General features: G+C 37.3%; 1 protein-coding gene across 1 annotated transcript in view; it reads left to right on the plus strand.

Moving 5' to 3' along the window:
• The window catches only part of PPFIBP2 (PTPRF interacting protein, binding protein 2 (liprin beta 2)), an 86,663-nt gene that overhangs the window by 28,095 nt on the left and 38,175 nt on the right, over positions 1-20,393 (plus strand). The window contains exons 3-5 of the mRNA XM_010563912.1: positions 9,591-9,680; positions 14,035-14,148; positions 16,956-16,977. Of these exons, the coding sequence (XP_010562214.1) occupies positions 9,591-9,680; positions 14,035-14,148; positions 16,956-16,977 (226 nt within the window). The remainder of the gene's footprint in view (positions 1-9,590; positions 9,681-14,034; positions 14,149-16,955; positions 16,978-20,393) is intronic.

The raw sequence follows: 20,393 nt of genomic DNA on the forward strand, positions 1-20,393 counted from the left end.
GCTTTGTTTTCTCTTTGTAAATGCACATTATTAAAGCTTAGTCAGAATTCTCAGCTTTGTGAAAGGAAACACATTGAGTGCCTCAGACATAAAATATTGTAAGTTTCTTCACGAGAAATGAATTAAAGACATTTCTTCATGTAGGAGGAGGCGGCTTAGGGAGGGGGGAGAGAATCAGCTGTCTTTGTCTTTAAAAATGAAACTCTAGGATCAAACTTTGAACAAATGGCAATAGATTCTAGCAAGTGCTCGTGCTTTCCTGAGATTGTAATACAACAAAGCAAATCCTGCCTGGGAATTTATGGCAAAAAAGGAGAATGTGTTGTTTACCATGTTGTGCTTTAAAATTAAAAATTATTTGCACTAGTTCTTCATTTAATCAATTCTTCATCGGGGTAACTCTATGGTAACAACTTTAAGGATGCCTTTGTTTTGGATAAAAATGGTGGTACTTTTTTCCAGTGCATGTTACTCCAATAAAATTGTTTTTTAAAAAGTCAGTGCTGTTAAAATCCTAATTTTCTGATGAACTGTCTGAGTGTGCATTAACTGCATGAGATTGTTTTTGTCTTCCTATAAAAGAAAAAATGTAGGTTTGGGCAGTTGTCTCGACACCTTGGAAAAATCACTTTGTTTTTGTCAGCTTTTAGATTTTTAAGTTGTAGGTATTTATTTTTCAGTGTTTGAAAAATCCATGAATGGGATGTGAATAGATCCTTCACAGTAGACTGGGTTTTTAATTGCAATATTAAGTTAATTGTGTGTCATGTAAGCAGCACATCCTCTCATTATACTTTTAAAATCTGTGTTAACCTGTGTGTACTTTTCTTGCAAATTCTATGCACACCATTTATGTTAGTGCTTCTGTATGGCACTGGATTAAAAACACACATGTATACATATGCACATGCAGTCTATTTTTTTTACTAGCTGTATAAACATAAAATATAGGTAAATACTTACGTGAAATGTAATTAGGAACCTTAATTTGGGTAGTTTCGTGAATGAATATAAAATATTCATGATATAATGTTAGTCTTTGATAAAGGCTTGAGAATCCTGAAGTTAATTTACAAAATATTTACATCAGGTTCTGGAAACTTTTACATTTCAGGAGTGTGGATGGGGAGGAGATTAAATGGGGAGTGAGTGGGATAGTGAAGGAGAAGAGACAACAGGAAGTAGCAGTTGGTAACATTATACTATTAGTTTAACCTGTGCTCTGTGCAGTTAAAGCTAAATAACTCTTTAGTGTTTTTTGAGATCACATATTAATTTGTTGTTTAAATGAGGTTTTGAATACAGCATGTCTGCCACCCCTGCTTCCTGGTTTAAATTTCATTTCTAAAAAGATAGGTTTGCTAACAAAAGGTTAAGGTGTGCTGTTACCAGCTTGTGTGGCATTAAGGATACACTGAGGACAATAACATTCTGAGAATGGGCTCAAGAAATAGCTTCAGTGAAGAAAGTCTCACACTGAAATGTTCACAGCTTTGCAGGGGTTAACACAGGATGTTTTTAGGATGATTTTCAAGTATTGTGTTTGGAAAGGATACTGTGTTCAAATGTAGCACAGGCTTTTACAGAAGTTAATAATGCTATTACTGTTGTTGCATGTAATTCCTTTTATGTAGGGTACATAAAAGAGAATAGCAATATTGCTGCTTTTCCTTGCAAGCTCTTTAAGGGGGTGAGCACATGTGGGGGAAGGGAAGAGAACTGAAAATGCTCTTGCATTGTTCCCAGGAGAACTTAAGCAGTCTGCTCCCAAATTCCTTTGACAAGTGATTTTAAAAAGAAGTTGAAACAATCTAAGTTGCTTATTTAGTTCTCATGTTCAAGAATCCTGATGTCACATGTCTGGCACTGACTGATAGCATATAAAGATTTTAGGCCCTGCAATCATAAACTGTTGCTCTTTTGGCTGATAAAGTATGAGCACCCTCCAGAGTAACAAATGGCACTTAACAGTAACTCCAACAGACTTCCATAAACCCTTGGTGAAGTATGCCAAAGCTGGTTCAAATTTCATCATTAGCAGAAATCATTTCAGAGACCAGGATCAGTTTTGATGTTGCAGTGGTTGGCTAAGCTAGATTTGCATGGTATCTGCGGCTTGGACTGGGTTAGGGCAGCAAACAAATACAAAAATCACGAGGTCAAGGCAGGCAAAATGACAGATACAACTGCTATTTTCAAATGCTTAGAATAGAGGATCTGGTTTTGAGCAGTAGTCTTGTAACATAACGTGTATAGTATCATGCAAGAGCAGCAGGGACAAAGCAATATTTAGATCAACTTGAAATAAGGTGTCCCCATACTTCAGCTCTTTCCATTGGACTTTCTTGATGTTAAAATGACCTGTGAAAATGCTGTGCAAAGAATAGCCATAGGTATGGACAGAGTGGGCAGCAAAATGTAAGAGCCGATGGACAGAGCCAAGAAACAATTTAGCCTTATCTTAGTTGTATATGAGGCACAGTTAATGTGTTTTCCTATGTTTACTGGTTTTTTTTCTCCATTTTACTTTTTTCTGCCTTTTGCGAGTAATACAAATTATTAGTCTGCAGTAGTACTTCTTAGAACGGAAGGAACTTTCTCTGATACTATCTTACCAAATCTCAGAAAGACAAAACTCTGCAGTGGGTACAGCTATACTGTACTTCGTGGCATGTGATACTTTGATGGCAATTTCAGAACTGTCCTGGTTAGTTTATTCTGGCTGAGAAGCTGAGTATCTGACATAGGCACATAGTACCGTTCTAGTTTCATGCAGTGTTATAAGAGTTTGTAACAATGCAGATATTCGATGATACCTTGTTAGTAAGACAAAAAGCCCGGCTAAGGAGATCACAGGAATTGTTAAGGGAGGCATGTCGCTCAGCAGTCTGTTTCTAGAAGGATACAGAAAAGTTCCTGTACGTATACAGTGCACTTTTAACATCACAGCTAAGGCAACAGCATAGTTCTCATAAAGTAGTTGGTGGGCAGTTTGTGGGAAGTGTTTTGCAGATAACTGTTGGGTTCTTTTACAGGGCCTAAGCATAAATCTGCTGCAGTTAAAAGTTACTGTTGCAAGCTGAGGAACCTGAGACACCCCCCACTACCTGAAGCTGAAAGTGTCTCATCTTTAGCAAACTTTCTTTGGTTCTCTCAAGGGATTTGGGTTTGGGGGTTCACATACAATTTCATCTGTTGTCCTGTTGCTTTATTCTTATCTTTCCATCTGGCCTTAATTGGAACACACCATTCCAAATAAAAATGACACAACCCCCATTTTGGTATGTAGGCATTTAGTTATAACCACAAATTATTAACAAGCATCACAAACATAAATGCTAATATTTACTACAAACAGTATTATGGGCTCTCTAAGGACATTGTAAATTAACTGAGCTATTTGAACTGCAGTGGATGGAGTGTAGCAAAATGGAAGGTCTCTTGCCTCTGGAAAACATTCTACAGTAGTAAGATGTCTTATTTTGAAAGAGAGATGGCTTCATATGAAGTGGAGGCATCTGATGACTCTTGTAGCTTGCTTTAGACTTACCTTCAGAAGTGCATGCAGCACCAAGCTAATGGCTGACCTGAAACCGGTGTACGTTATTCTTATGCTTTCCTTTCCTTTATTCCAGATGCTATTCACAATCTGTAGTAGCAAGAGGTGGAGTGATCAAACCCATGCTGTAGCCATTAAGCTCATGATATTGAGGGTGAATCTTATGACTTCTCTAAGAATATCTTCCTTTAACTAACGTAACTGCCTGGAGGAGAAAATAGTATTAGGAAAAATTCTTTTGTTTTACAGACTACAAAAATTTACCTAGCTCTGTCTTTACTTAATTTCAGACTATATCCTGTTAGCTTTTTCAAAATGACTGCCATTTTCACTTAACCAACAAGGAACAACAGCAAATATAAAACCCTGTTGTTGATTTACTAATTGCCTTCAGATGAAAGGCAAGAATTACAGATCCAGAAATCATGTTCCAGCCTTCTCCTCAAGTCTACTGTGTGAATGTACATATATTCAGCTGGGTGTGTATCTGAGGTAGTACTAACATGCCAAGAGATTGAATTTGTATTACATCCATAGTCAGATGCCAAAATAAAAATGTTTACTGTGCAGGCTACTCACTCATCACTACACAATAGCAAATACTGTGACTCATAACATCAATTCTGCTGACCCAGAAGAGTACTGAAGAGATGGAAAGTTCATACTCTTCTAAATATTATCAATTCAAAATAGGCTGGAACAAGTATGTAGTATACTTTTTTTGTATTGAAATATAATGTTACAGTCTGTGCGCTGCTAGTAGTTTGCAGGAAAACTGACTGGTTGAATTCTGCTGGTTATACTCCTTGTTTTCAGGCTCTAAACTGCAACAAAAGACAATATGTCAAGCATGTACCTAATCTTCCCCGTTCATGCAAGTATTATAGTTGCCACAGGCATCTTACTCAATTATCAGTGGAACTGAAGGTGATTCATGTGACTCAATAAGAAGAGGGGAGGGTTATGACATAATCTGTCTTCTAAAAGAGGCGGGTGACTTGTTGAAAAAGCTTACAAATCACCACTCTAACTGACTGCCAGGTTTCTTTTCCCAGCTCCTCCCCCCTCCACAGCCCAATACGAGATCCATGGTATTAGTGACAAATTTCTGTGTAACAGCTTGCTGATCAACTTCAGAAGTTGCTATTTTTTGTTTTAAAATTAGCTGTGTTGGAGATTCTTTCAGCTGAAACTGAAACAGCACACATGAGGAAAGCATAAACTGGCCTGTATTCAATTCTATTACCTTGCATATGTGCTTCCTTTAAGGGGCTTACTTTTACAGCCTATCAAGATTCAGCTAGAAGTTCTGTTACAGGAGCTTCTGAACAGAATATCTGTACAGAAGCATTATACAATGGTTGTCGTTCTGTTCTGACAATAAGCTGCATTCTGAATTGTTTCCTGTCAAAATAACAAGCAAGAAAACATAACATTCCATGCTTACTGGGCCCTGAGAAGGCTGTTATAACTTAAGATAGCTGAGTTGATGAAACATTTCCTCCCTTTCTTGCCATACCCTTTTATATTTTTGCTGATTATCCCCACTTTAAATGAAAGATGTTTAATCATACTCTGAAGTCTGATTTTTTGTCATATATTCTGGAGGAATATTTAAGCTTTTTTCTTGGAAAAGGACTCTGTAATGACTGGATCATGTAAGTAATACTTGGACAGTCAAGTTTCCAGCAGCTACCAATATTATGTCCAGGTTAGAGTAAAGAGCATATTCCAGAGAGAGATTTGGAAACTGAAGATGAAGAAGAAGCTGAAGCAGGTGATGGAATGCAAAAGCTTTTTTTTTTTTTTTTTCTTCCTAGAACCAGAAGAAACAGTTTATTTGGAATTGTTTCAGTAAACATTTTATATTAATATCTGATGCAATCTCATGGGCATTAAACTATATCCAAAATCTCTATGGAGACCATAATACAGGTGCTTCAAGAAATTGTTTTGCAGCTCCCTTAGGCAAAGTATTTATGGTATACACTTGACTTTTCAAGTGGACTACCATCAGTGTAGTTTCAACCACCTTGCCTTAGCATGCTTTCCTTCTACTTTGTTATCATGTGTTATCATAAACTTTTTTACATGTTTTATGCAGTTTCTCTCATTCTCTCATTATAAGAAATATAATCAACATATTTAGCTTACAGTTTGTGGAGCTCAGGTAAAGATTTTTGGTCTTTAGGGCTACATCTTCTGAAATAACATCTCTGTGGAAAATCTTGGTGATTCAGCCTTTTGGTCATGTGGTTACAGAAGTCTAGTGTTTATTGTTTGTGAGCTCTTACACCAACTTGAGTCATCTGTAGTCTTATGACTTCAGTGTTATAGGTCCTATATTCAGTTGCTGCTGATACGTGTGGTATCCAACTATACTTGCTCAGTTCCCTCTCAGTACTTTCACAACTGCAGAATGCACTCCAACCATCTGCAGATGGCCTTGGTTCATATTACATTGTTTTATCTTGTCTTTATGCATGCCACAAAGATTTCCCAAGTCTTAAACAACTGCTGTGTGTCAATCAGCCACTTCTATTTAGCAGGTCATTTTGTCTACTGTACTTTTCCTGTACTTATCTGAGCACTCTCTGGCTGACCCATTGGCAGGGTGCACTTTCTTTATCTTCCCCCTTTTCTGTTCACATGGACGTGATTTGCTAGGTTTTACATGGGTATTGAGTATTGGACTGCCGGCAGAGGATATTTCACAGTCACTCAGTGCAGCAGACATCATCGGAGGCTATACATTTGGTAAATGTGAGTGTAGTATAATATCTTATTTGTGATTTGATGTTGAACTAATTCTTAACTACTGATTATATAAAATGTTGGACTCTGTTTTGCATTCATGACAGATTGGTTATGTAAAAATGTTTTGGCAGTAATTTAACTCACTGTGCCTATAAGGCCGGAGGGGAGTGGTCACACAAGTGGTTACAAGTATATTTCTTAAATCTAGCCTAGGAAAATAGCAAATGACAGCAGGAGGAGGGTACAAAAGCTACTTGACTGGGTAGTTTTCATCACTGGGTTTTGTCATTAAGAGAATATTTTCCTGTCTAGCAGTGTGTGAATACTTGATGTTCTAGGTGCAGGAAAGTCTTCCCTACCATTGTGTGTGAGCCAGAGATATATTGGGGAAGGCCTGTGGGCTCTCCATTGAGAAAACTAATTTAATGGTATGTAATGGATTCTTAACCCTAACGGAAACATAGCCACCAAGGCTAAAGATTTTGGATTCTAAGTACAGTATAAGACTTTGCTCTCTAAGTGGAGTAACAACCCCGGCAGAATGGCTGGCAGTATGACTGAGGATGCATAGCTGAGGTCAAAGGATTATCTAGGCAGACATATAGAAATGCATGTAGTTTACTTATGAGGGTTCCTTATTTTCATTATAGTACTATAAAAGTTAATCAGGAATGAACTTTAAGGCCATACGGACTGACTGACCGACCAACTTTTAATACAAAGGGCCTAAGATAAACTGAAGATGCATGTTTTATAAACATGGCGGGGGGGTGAGGGGTGAGCGGTATTTCTTAATAAAAGGAGAAGGCTTGAAAAAATTACATTGTGATGTTAGGACAGAGATGTTATGACACAGAAATTCTAAAAAATTAAAACTAGTTAGGAGAAGAAGAGGGAGTGAAGTCACCATTCCTTTAAGGGCCTTATGTACTTACACAGTGGGCCAGCTCCCTACAGGTGCCACTGTAAAACTTACTCATTTGTCTGAGACTTCTGTTTGGTATAAGTTATGCACTCAGATGTGCATAGTTAGACCCATTTCTGTTAGGTCTTGAATCTTAGTTTTACCTACTATAAACTGGTCAAAAGCTAGTGAGAAAAGTATATTCTGAGTAGATTTAACATATTTTTGACAATGAACACTGGTAAGTGAGGTGTGGAGTGAGGTTCTGCACATTCTGTTCTTCAGTGTTCTTGTTGACCTTCTAAAACAGGGAATAAGGACCAAGCTTAGTGAATGTATAGGTGATTCTAGCTAGTGGCCTTGTGGCCATGCTAAAGGACATGATTAAAACATAAGAAGAGCCTGATGCATAGGAAAACAGTATAAATAATACGACATGATTCAGTACAGACTAGTGCAAGGTTATACATTTAAGCAGAAACAATGAGTAAACACAAGATGAAGAACAGGATGCTAGCTAAATAAGAGCATTAAAAAAGGACCTGGAACTTATGGGTCCTAGGCTGAAAATGTGTCAGTGTTACTATATGGCTAATACGAAAAGAAATATGGCCCAAGAGTCTGTGAAAAGGGTTTTTTCCACTCTAGCCATTTTCAGCTGGAGTCCTGTCTCTCCTCTTAGGAACTTAATTTCAAATTAAGTCAAGGAACAATTGGTGAAGAGGAACCAAAAGAAAGCAACAAAACAGGTCTTGAAAAATTAACCTGTGAGGAAAAGAAAGAAAAACTGGTGTTTGTTTAGTCCAAAGAGGGACCTGCTAATTAGAGATCTACAGATAGTCTTCAAATATGTAAAACATTTCTGAAGTGAAAGGAAGGACTTTTATTTATATATATATATATATAAAAATAAAATGATAGGAACCAATAGGCTGAAGTTGAAGAGATGATGATTCAGATTAACATTAAGAAAAAATGTTCTAATGATGGGTAGCTAAGAAGTAGATTATCTGGGGAGGCTTTGTAATCTATTTCTGGAGGTCTTTAGGAGTAGGCAAGACAAGAATGTTGCAAATAATCATCAATCCTAAAATGGAATAATGAACCGGATGATCTCTTCAGACACCTTTCAGTCCTGTTTGTTGGTGCCTTTGTGATTTTCTCACTTCCCTTCAAAATTATCAGAGACAAGGTTGCTCGGTTTCTCTCAGCTCACAAAGATGCCACACATATCTAGTTCTGCACTTTATGGATTGAAAAGTGTCTTTTGATTGGATAAATATTTGATTTCTTGATTTGCATTAATTAGCATCAAGTTTATTTTCATCATCTGTTTTACATTTGGGCCTGTAGACCTCAGTGGAGATCAAGAAGCCATGAATATATTTAATATTTTAAAAAAAATCCTATTCACAAATGTTCAGTTGAAATAGAAAGGACAGTTGGGGAGGAGGATTACGACTATATTGGTGCCATTCTACAAGTAACTATAAATGAGTAGTCAGCTGCAGAGTAGTGTAGTTGAAGGGAACTCAGTGAAGCTGGATTCTTGTGTTAGCTGAAAAGCCAGTTTTATTCCCCAGCAGAAATGCATTGCCTGCAATGGAGCTGGGAAATGAACTGCTAAGGGCTCGTGTTACTTTTGATACTCTAAGCAAACAGCTCTATTCCCACACTTACGCAGTGTTTCAGTATGCAGGATGAAGCTATGGGACTCTTCTAAACTTTTTTAAATAAATCTGCAGATTATTTTTTTTTTAGTTGTGGTCTTTCTCTGCAGTATTAAAGTTCATCAGAAATGGGATATAATAGTTAGGAACAGGCCATGTTTTAGAAGGTCTTGCTCCTTAGAGCCATTTAGAAATCCATAAGTGACTGTAGCTCGAGTAGTTCCTGATAAGAATTTGATAGTTTAAATAATTTGTTAATTGCTAACAAAAAAAATGTATACTTTTCTTGCAGTAATTTCTAGGAATGGCATAATACATATGGCAATTTTTACCATTTAAAAATAAACACCAATATTCCTTGGCTTTGGCAAAAGACTGTTGAGAGCAGATACCTCAAATTAAAGTTTTTTTTGTCTTGATAAGGTAGTATTTGCCAATGAAATTATAATTTTCTAGAAAATATCAGATCTATTTCTATACCATTCTTGATTGCTGGAAATGAGAAAGTATTCAAAATCCAGCTAAAAAAAGGTACATTCAAAAGGTTTAATGCATATGAAATAAACAGGTTTAGTCTCTAGACACATTTTGCGTGTTTTTTGTATTATAACAACCACTCAATATATATCATTTTTTATTAACTATTGCTTGAAATTTTAATATTAACTGTAAAAATTCTCATAGCGCTTTTTTCCCCCAGTCACAGGTGAATCATCATTCATCTAATAATGAAACTTATCAAGAAAGATTGGCACGATTAGAAGGTGATAAAGAGTCGCTCATACTGCAGGTATGTCTTAAAGAGAACATTGAGTACATAGTTGATATTCAGTGAATAAAAGCTGAAGTGACAGAATATTTTCTGTTAAACAAATGTTAGCAGCTCACCAAATGTAACTGATATTTAATCAGGAATTAATTTATAATCTGTGTAATCCATCTGATTGATTTCATCGTGGGGTAACTTGGTAAAGGAGAGGGGAGTAACAGCAGTAAGAGGCAGAAGAATTAAAAAGGAAAAAAAAAAAACTTAAAAATAATGCTGTGGAGTCCCAAAACAATGCTGTGATAGTGGTTCTCATTCTAGGTTTGCTAGGTTGTGCCAGCTGATTTTTCTAGGTTCTGTGTGCCACCATTTTTAATGAACTGGAAAACAGGCAGGTAGATAGAACTGATACTTTTCCTGCTTGTATACTGTACCAAAGTTGCTTTACATCATCAAAAAGCTTAAGAGGGAGGTTAAGGGGGAAAAAGAAAATTTGACAGTAAAATGCATGCCTAAAGCTCTTCCAGGTTTCCCGTTTCTCAGTTTACCAAGCCTTTTTCAAACAGATCCACTGTCCCCTGTAAGTTTTCGTCCTGGAGAAAACACATGTTGTACAACTTAAAATAAAAAAAATTAATTATTTTTTTCTGGATATTTTCACTACTACTAAACTGTACATTACATGCTTTTTAAAACTGAAGCTGGAGATTCTTTAAATGGTCTTTTCATATCCTTTCTCTTTGCTCTTACAAAAGCATATTATAAGCATATATATCAAACAAAACTTAACTATACTGGGTAGGTGTTCTTCGTACTTTCAGTTACTAGTTTCTGTAAGCATGTTTTATCCTGTATGTTCTGTTCACACTTGTGTTAATTTACTGAGTAGAATTCTCACTGCTGTTGTTAAATAAATAAACGGTTTGTGAGACATAAGCTTAGGCTTGGTTGGATTTTTTCATTACTATTAAACTAAAATTGCTATCACCAAATCTAGGAAAAAAAAAATCCTGAACAAAAAAACAAACTTCTGGTTGGGATTTAAGCGTTTAAGTTTGTGCTGTAAATTCCCATTTTTCTGAGAGGGAATCAGGTCAGGGGAGACAACATCACAACTGATATTTATTAGAACACCTTTTATTAATCAGGTGGTTATTAACTGTAACATCTTGATTCTATTAATAATAGCAAACAACTTTTCACACAGTACATTCACTTCTCTCACAGTTCACTCACACACATGAGCAACTCATAATTGGAGCAACAATTAGGAGGCCAAACCCAGCTGTTTACTCAGAAGCAGAGGTTGAACTGATGCACCTGTGGCTTTGTCCCTGAAGGCTCTGTTGTTTCATCACATGTGTGTATAGTCCTGTAATCTTTGTCTGCATATAGCAGCCACTGTTGTCTTGGATGTGGTTCATGCTATACAGCCGGTTGTTGAGAGTCATGCGTGCTGGTGGGCTTGTACAGATTTGGCAGAATCTTGCTCTTCAAAGTGTATCAGCTTTTGTGGATTTAACAGGACCACTAGTCTCCAGCACTTTCAAGTTCCTGAAGATTGTTCAGGCTACTGCTCAGTATGTACCTTTCCTGTCTTTGTCCTGATGGTTTTTAGTAACTATTTCTTCATCCACACAAATAGGTACCCATAGAATGCAGCCAGCCAAACTCGCAAAGAGTGTTTTATTACATTGTTTGGAGACCTGCCTAGAGTTTTTCTCAAAAGGAATGTTGTAAAATCAGATGTAGGAGTTGCCTTTTACTCCCATCACACCCCCATGTAATCAGGAGGCTTAGTCAATATTTATGCATTTTCTTATCCCACTGCACAGTATTGCAGTAGAACTCCAAAAACCCCAGGTAAATAAGATAGATTAAAACCTCAGTCCGGTAGATGAACATCATCAACAACAACAACAACAAAAAAAGGTGCCAAGATGGAGCTGGGGTTAGAATCTGGTTTACACCAGTTCTGCATATTCTATCTAGGCAGTCGAATATGAGGAATTCAGGCAAGTCCCACGCTGAGGGAGTCTGCTGGTACAACAAACCTGGCTCCTGGGTGTGACTGTTGGCATGAAGGATGAGAAAGTGATGGGAAACAGAGCACCTCTGTTCTATAGCTCATGTTGGACTGTGCCAGTGACTGTGGTCCATAGCTATAACCTGTAGGGAGTATGGGACTGGGAGCTCTCCAGTCTTCCATCACCCTTGCTGCAGAAGAAGCAGTACAAGTCACCTTGTAGTGGGCACAAGCAGTGCCCGCTGTCTCTGTCGACCAAGACCGAGTCAAACAGTGCACCTCGAAACCGGCTTCCACTGTTCAGTCTGTAGTGGAGGCTGGAAATGCTGCAGCATCTGCGATACCTTCTTATAACCCAGTGCCTGTGTATAGAAGCTAATATACTTCAGGTGTTTGGTTTGTTTGGTTGTTTTTTTCCACAAAGATGCTTTAAAACCTTATACCATTTGATTTTTAGCTAATTGTTCAATATGCCTCAATCTTATAGATAATATTTTACAGAAGATATATTATCTACAGGCTGACTCTTGCGGGTGTTGCACTGCTAAGGCAAGATAGACTCGCCAGCGTAGCGTACGCTGGGGTTATGTTCTGTGTGCAGCCTACTGATTCCCTGAAAAGTCTGGCAGATGTGATCCTGAAGAGAGGGGAAAATATGAGCTCAAAGTTGTCAACGTGCCTCTCAGCCTGACTACTGGAACATCCAACACATGCTTCTAAAGCTGCTAAGGTTTTACTCAATTCCTTCGCAGGTCACATTTATCATACAGAGTTTTCCTTACAGGTTACAATGCTAGTTGGAACCTAACCCGACCCTTTAAGTAGAGCTTGTTTTCTTTCTCTGGAACCTGCATCAGACTGAAGGAGAGGATTCAGTTTGTTTCTTCTTGCTTTCTGGCCTCACAGGGTTGGGGTTTTTTTTGTGTGTGTGCCATCGCTCATTTAATGGGAGCAAAACAAAAAAGTAGGCGAGCAACAGATTTCCTTGTGGGGAGTTCTCCCTGTGCCCCAGCTTGGATGTGTCCCCCTGCCATCTGCCTCCACCCACTCCTTCCTCTCATCTCTCGTCCTGCATTCATCTGTACTCTACCCTACAGCCAGCTACTTTAAAGGCAAAAAAAAAATACAGTCTTCTTTCTGTCTTTTTCTATGTTCCTTTCCCAGGCATGCTTGTCATTATGTTTGTAGGTAAAACAAATACAGATCACTCAGTCACTCCCTCTGCAGCTTCCCTGAAATGAACTCAATTGTTTGTTGATTGGGTTTTAGAAATGCTGCATAGTGGGTACCTCTTAAAGGTTTCACTTCCACATACTGTACTCTTTTTTTTTTTTTTTTTTTTTTAAATAAAGGTGTTGCAAGGTTGGATATGAGAGCATAGATAAGTTTTTGTTAACGCAATTCATTCAAACTGGAGTTTAAACACCTAAGGTTGTTTTTTTGTTTGATATAACATTTTTCTAGTATAATCCAGGCTTTTATATAAATAAATAGTAAAAAATGAATATATAGAGTGTATGTGCTGCTCAACATACGAACTAACGCTGGGGGGGGGGGGGGGCCATGTCTTTCTAATGCTATCCTCAGCATAGTTTTTTCAGCTTTGCAAACTTTGAGTTAGGCTGCTGGGCTTTTCTTATTACACACTCACTGGTCTGTACCACCATTCCCACAGTTCTTTACCAGTATTGCTTATTGTTTCTCTTCCTGGGATTCATTGTCTGTATCTCACGTCTTTTGCCTTCATGTTTTGGCTTGCAAAGCCTGGGAATTTTTCTTGGAATAGAACTTTGCTGCTGCTAAAACATGCCTTTTACTCATTGCATTCTTTATAACTTCAGAACGCTTTATTGATAGGTAAGCTGTTTTTCTGTTCTTGTAAGAAGTAATTGGTTGGTTTCCGAATGAACAGTTTTATTGTTTATCTGTTTTAGGGAGTGAAATGCCAACAGAACCTGAAATGGCAATGCATGCTTCAAAACCACATAAAGTTTTTTCAGTATCCTATGTTCTTGTTTGGTGCTTTCTAATTTTTCAGACTTTTGCATGAACTGACTCAGGCTACCTAGAGTCTTCCATCTCTTCTAGAAATGCTCTTTCTTTTTCATATTAAAACAAAATAATTGGGGGGGGGAGGGCCAGAGGGCGGGGTTGAAGAAAGATAAAGGTAAGACTGAAAAATTGTCTGTCCTGATAGAGCAGGTTGCTGCAGTGCATGAGAGTATTAAACCATTGAGGACTTTAAAAGAGAACTTGCTGTTAAAATGTGCATTTGGATGTTAATTGTATAAGGTAATTGAAACTTATTTACAGTCAGTTCAGTAGCATTGTGCTTCTCTGCTCAAATTACAGGTGAGTGTTCTTACAGACCAGGTAGAAGCTCAAGGAGAGAAAATCCGGGACTTAGAAATCTGTCTTGAGGGGCATCAGTTGAAACTGAATGCTACAGAAGAAATGCTTCAACAGGTAAAAATCTGGATTGGAAAGCTTCTTGCATAATCTTCTCCAACAGAGGGGTGAACATATATGGTCAGCTTGTCTGCATCTGCATGTGTGAGTGCCTTTGGCGACAAGATAAAATAGGAAGAAAATGCCTTTTTTATTGTTCTCTTGCTGCTTTGCACTTTTTTTTTTTTTTCAATAAATGTTTCTTTGTTTTCCTGTTGCAGAAACGTTTTACTGGCTGGTTGCGTAATACTGTACGTGGCAACATGTAAAATGAAACTATTGTGTCTTATAGTGCTGTGCTGATGAACTAAATTTGGATATGGTTGAGTAACTGGTTAGACAGGTTAATTTTATCTAATACATGTAGGAGTTATAGAATTAAGAACTTTTATTTAAATATCTTCTGTTTTCATAGCTGAACAGGTAGTAAGTTGAAATGAATTACTATATCAAGCTTGATTCTGTAACCATTTTTTTGCTTAATTTAGGATCTTTCCCCTTATTTTTGAAAGAAAATTGGTATATAAGGACATTTTTCTCTATTTCAATCGACAGTTTCAGGCTATGTGATTTAATTTTTGCTCTTTCATGTTATATGTTGACATAACCCATCTGTTGGGCAGAACAAACGATAAATTAAATACCTTACATTTCTTGTGTTACTGTGGAGCTGGCAGGTCTGTTGATGCAAAGGAACTTTCCCAGTGCAATTTTCTGTTATTACAGATGCAGATCATCCACTGGTAATATAGTACATAGATATCAAAATAGATTTGAAACTGTAAATAACCCTCAAAATCTACACCAGAAATTTGCAGGATAGATATTGTTCTTGATGAACTTACTTCTCCCCACCGAAAACACTGTGTGATAAATTTACTGTTTTAGTCTGTGAAATATACTAGTCTTTCTATGAACTATTCATAGCTTTAAATTACAGTTGTGTTAATCTATATAAACTTATAAATTACAGTTGTGTTCATCTATATAAACTTATTTTACTATGATAAGGATACACGTACGTATGTATGTAAACAGTAGCAATTTCTATAAGAAACTTGTATCCTAAACCTTTTAAAGTTATAATTCTGCAAGCTTCTCTTAAAAAAACTTGGTCTCACACAACTGTTGCAGTCCAAAGTGCTTCCAGCTGGGTAAGGTTTTATTCTCTTATTAACTGAGGGGACATTTTTAAAAATGCAAGTAGCGAGTACGTTTAGTTTTTTAGTGAGATCTGAAGTGAAATTCAAAGAACAGTAACTATTATGAAAATCCGTTTTCAAACTTCAGGAAGGCATTCACAATAGAGTGTAGAAGTTTCCTGTTTCAATCTAAAACTAGATAGTTGTTCTGTGACTTCTGCTAAAACTGTTTATTGTTTCTCTGACTTAAAATTTTCTGCTCTGATAGTGTTCTGAGGAAACTGTGAATTTAAAGCCTAATTTAACAGAACACTGTGGCACCTGAAAATAGAATATAATAATGCATGTACATTGCTATTTCAGTGAAAACATTTGAATCTACCCGTCTGGCATCAGGCACATGCACAAATTGCTTACAAAGCTGATCCTACAGTGATAAGCTACAAAAGTCTGTACTAAAGCTAAAGAAGTCAGAGAATCTCCAAATATGTTTAACATAAACCTTAAATCTAAATTTTTAGATGACTTTGAGTGGCTGTAATTGTTGCCAAATGGAAGTAATTTCAAATTTATTTTCTTTCTTGTACACATATTAAATAGTTAGCCATAAGCTCAATTTTTTTTATTGTTTTGTATCATAGTTTTGAGATCTTGTATTTGAACATAATTTACAGAAATACTGATGGGCTTGCTTGTTGATTGCTAAATTTCTAAGTGGCTGATGTCTCATGCTTACAGCATATATGATAGCTCAAGTTAGAGTGTTTTGTTTTTCAAGAGAGAGAATTATCTAGGCCACAACTTGGTAAAGATTTGTTTCATTTTAATCCTATGAGTTTGTCCATTTGAACTTTGCACAGAGACAGACACATACACAAACACATACGCTTAGTATTTTAATTTTAGTGTGAGTGACGTACTTTCAATAGACGAACCAAAATTTAAAAATAAATTCAGTGTGGAACTGAGATATTTAAAATTTATTTTCTCACTGGAATGAGAAAAAATGATGTTAACGTTTTAGTTTTGGAACAGTGAGGAGAGCCAATTCGGTGAAATACTAGAGGATGATGAGGGAATGGTAGTTGTGGTGTCTTTCTCACATGGATTACATCCCTCAGTAGATAGTGGGATATGGGAAACCCAAGTTAGATCTCTCAAAACCTCAACAGTCAGAGAAATTATACATTTATTATGGCTCAGAGAAGGGCCCTATTTGTCTATAATTTATTTTGAAGGCTCTCTTCTGAGTTCATCTTGTTGAAAAGATTACCCTCTACAGGGAACAAGTTGAGATTTGGAGAGAAGAGAATGACCTTATAATGTGGTGATTAGGATGTTCACGTAAGGTATGTCGCCAATAGGCCTTCTTGCAGTTAATTTGTTGAAAGGAGAGTGAGTGTTTGGCCTCAGGGGCTTCAATAGACTGATGGATCAATCGGATTTTGGGGAGAGTTGGGTTCAGATCTTCTCAGCCAACAGTTGCCAGTGTCCTGTACAAGTGCTCATGATGCTTAGCAAAGAGATGAAAGGTACTAGTGTTGTCATTGAGTTTTTCCAGTCAAAACTATGTAGTGGGTCTTTGAAGACAGTATTTATTTATTTTTACAGTAAACTAACTTATTTCTAATAAGAAAGAATCATCTAGCTCTATGTACCTATATAAATATTCTTGGTTTTCAGAAAGACTTCTATTATCTTCCTGATATGTAAATCCGATTTTATTTCATGGTTCTGCTTGCTTATTTAGAATATGTTGAACTCCATGGATTTTTACCTTTGTGAACTTAAGTCGACTGCTTCTTCAAAACGGAAAATGGAATGATAAAGATAATTGCCCTAGCTTGAAAAATCTTTAATGTGTATTAGTAGAACTGAGCTAACTGCAGTACAGATAAGTATATTATTTACTTACCTGGGAAACCATATACCCAGGATAAGCCCTGTCTTTTCAATTTTGGGAACTATAAGAAAAGTGACAATTAATTCTGTGCCCAAAATGCTACAATAAAAACAAAAATCATACACTTTAAGATAATTTAATGATGATATCTGGTCGTTCCACAACAGAAAGGGTATATAATGCTACCCTGCAAAATAGTTTTTGCTGAATCTATGCTAGCAGAGACTTGTCCACTTTGTCAGGGCGGGGTTACTGCCTAAAATCCTTCTGGCTTATGATTTATGTACAGTTGTTTTGAACCCTGCTACAAAGTGATCATGGAAACACTTCTGAAACAGCACTAAAATAAACTTTATATGAATTACATAAAATGGCTGTTCAGCATTTGGGGTGGACATCTTGAATGTAGAATAGTAGGAACAGATAGTGCTGCTGCTTTGTGGAAAATTGTGATTATTCATCACTCTAAGAGGATGGTGCAATATCCCTTAGTTGAAATGTGAACTTTCAAGAAATGAGTTGAGCCAATCTAAAGGTTACTGCTACAAAAAAGAGAAAGCCTCATTCTCCTTTCATCCTTCTCCCTGTTCCTGACCATGTGCTTCTGCAACTTATTTTATACTGGCTCTCATGCTATCAGACTTTTCTCTCGACGACTGAGAGAAAACTAACTTGGGCTTTAAAAAGTAGGGGATGTTTTTCTGCTGGGTTAGTGAGTTGAAACAGCTCACAGGAAAGGTCAAGGTGTGGCATAAGGGCAATGGTGAGATGTGCATTTGACCTAGCTGTTTATGAAACTACAGCCAAAGAAAATACAGCTCTGTAGCGTTTGAGAAACAAGAGAATCCTGTGTAACGGATGCAGAGATTGCCCTGGTGTGCACAGTTACAGATAAAGCATGTATGTTTTCATGAGATGTGATGCTTACAGTGTCAAACTCAACATTTTGCTTTTGTGAGGATACCTGTTCCACTACAGACTCTAATCAAGATAAAGCATTTTTCACCTTGAAGGTGTTTGCATTTTCTTTCCTTAAAACAAAGTAGGTCTTTCAAAAGCTCATGTAAGTCAATGGCAAAACTTTAAATCAGTCCTTCAGTATGATTCCAGTTTGGGTGAAAAAACACATTTCCCTGGTCATCCTTCATAGTAAATGTTAAGAGAACATTTTCTGGAGCATGACTGGGAGCAAGACACCAGTTTGGTCTCACTGCATCGCCTGCCAGTCTTGCCGTTGAATGTGTAAAAGATATAGAAATGCCAGCCTGTGTGAATAGTTACCTGCCTTGCCCCTTAGCACATTGTAATGAATATGTCTTGAAATAAAAAAACCCCGAACCTCCTACAATTATTCTATGAAAACAATTTATGCTGTGACAGTACCTTTCCAGTATGTCAGCTGCTTTAAAATGTAAAATTATGGTCAATTTTAGAGAACAATGATGTGTATGTGTCTTGATCTAAGTTAGTTTGTGGCATTTTTAAGTACTTTCTTCCAGTCAATTTTAAGAAAGAAATTTTTTTTTTTAGAGAAGAGGGGGTCCTGAACATCTGCTAATTTAGCCTTGGGGAACCTCCTATCAACTTGCTATCAACTTTTCTTTCATTTTCACTGTGTACAAATGTAGAGTAGAACTGGAAAGCAAATGTAATTTTTGCTCTATAAAGTAGCCTAAATTGTCCTATAAAAGAAGATACCAGCCATGCATAATGTAAACACATTGGTGCTATGGAATCTATGCTGTCAATCTTGACAACTGTCTTAAGTCAGTTTGAAAAGTGAATTTTCTGCACATACAGATTTCACGTCCACAGTTCTTTTAAGTGCATTTGTTATGGTAATTATCACGAGTAAGAATAGTTAGTTACCTCTTTGCTATTCCAGTGCTGCATTTGATTTATTTAACAGATACTAGTTCCCATTGAAGCTCTCTGGCATAAAGTGTTACAGCGTACAGTTTGCTTTGCCAATCAAAATGCTGGTCTGTGTGGCAGTATCTTTCCTGTACCTGACTTGTACCAAATCCTAGATGTGGTTTGACTGTGTGTTTCCACCTTCCAAATTATTTCTGACACGTAATTGCAAGAAGCAGTCCAGGGGACTCTTGTCAGATGGTTGCATTGTGTAAACATGATTGTGCCTTCTGTCAAGTAAATTTTCTTGCAAAGTACAAAGGACTTGGCTTTAGGATTCTTTCTGTCTTAAAAATACACATAGAAACAGAAATGCTTGAATGTAAACAGGAGTGAATTTCTGTTTCTCATGTCAGTTTATGGCCAACTTCTGCCTGGGTGTAAGGAGCAGAGGAAAGTGTGCCGGACAATGCCCTTTGTGAGGCACAATGGAGAATCTTTTAAAAACTAGTGGATTAAAAGAATGCAGGGAGGAGCTGTATGAGAGTAGGAACTTGAATCCAACGTAGTTCAGTGTGTACCTGTTCTGGGTTTGTAGTTGTCTTGTACTCAGGGGAACCAGAATCCTATCTTGGTTGCAGGGTATAAATCTGGTGTGTATCTGTTTGCTTCTCAGGAACTTTGCTGGCCGGCAAGAGTCATTCCTTCAACTTTCAATTGCCTGAGTTATCTGATCTTAGATGAGTTTCAGCACTTGTTTATAGCATGCAGTAACTTCTTGCCAGCAGCTAGCTTAGTGTCTCAGATTTTGAAGTGTGCTGTGCTGCTCTGATTGTGAGGCATAAGGTTTTCAGAGTGTGCTCTCAAATTGTGCAGCTTTTCTATACAGGTGAGCATTACACTGCTTTGTTATTTTACAGTTAATGTAGGCATGAATCTGGCCATCAGGCACATGCAAAGGGCTGTTCAAATTGGCAGTGCAATGGGAAGTTCTGTCCTTTCCGTTGCTTAACTATATAATGGGCAGATGAATTGGAGGGCTGTAATTCGCTCTCTGCTACTGACTTGCACCATTTCATGGTGATTACACATGTACATTACTCTCAGCTGTGCTTTCAGTTAAGCAAATATCTTATTTCTACCACAGCTGACACACAGCACTTGAAAAGTGCAGTCGTCATTAGTGGTGGTTCTTGCTGAATTTTGCTTACCAGGTAGGTAGCTTGGTCTGTCTCTCTGTCTCTCTCAACTATTTTAATAAGGGTGAAAAGTATGAAATTTTTTTAGTGTTGTGTTTTGTACACTGCACAAGTGCAAAACGGGATCTTTGGGGTTGCCCCCCCCCCCCCCCCCCCCATCCGTCA

This window comes from Haliaeetus leucocephalus, unplaced genomic scaffold, assembly GCF_000737465.1.
Source record: "Haliaeetus leucocephalus isolate CR32 unplaced genomic scaffold, Haliaeetus_leucocephalus-4.0 Scaffold173, whole genome shotgun sequence".
NCBI lineage: Eukaryota > Metazoa > Chordata > Aves > Accipitriformes > Accipitridae > Haliaeetus > Haliaeetus leucocephalus.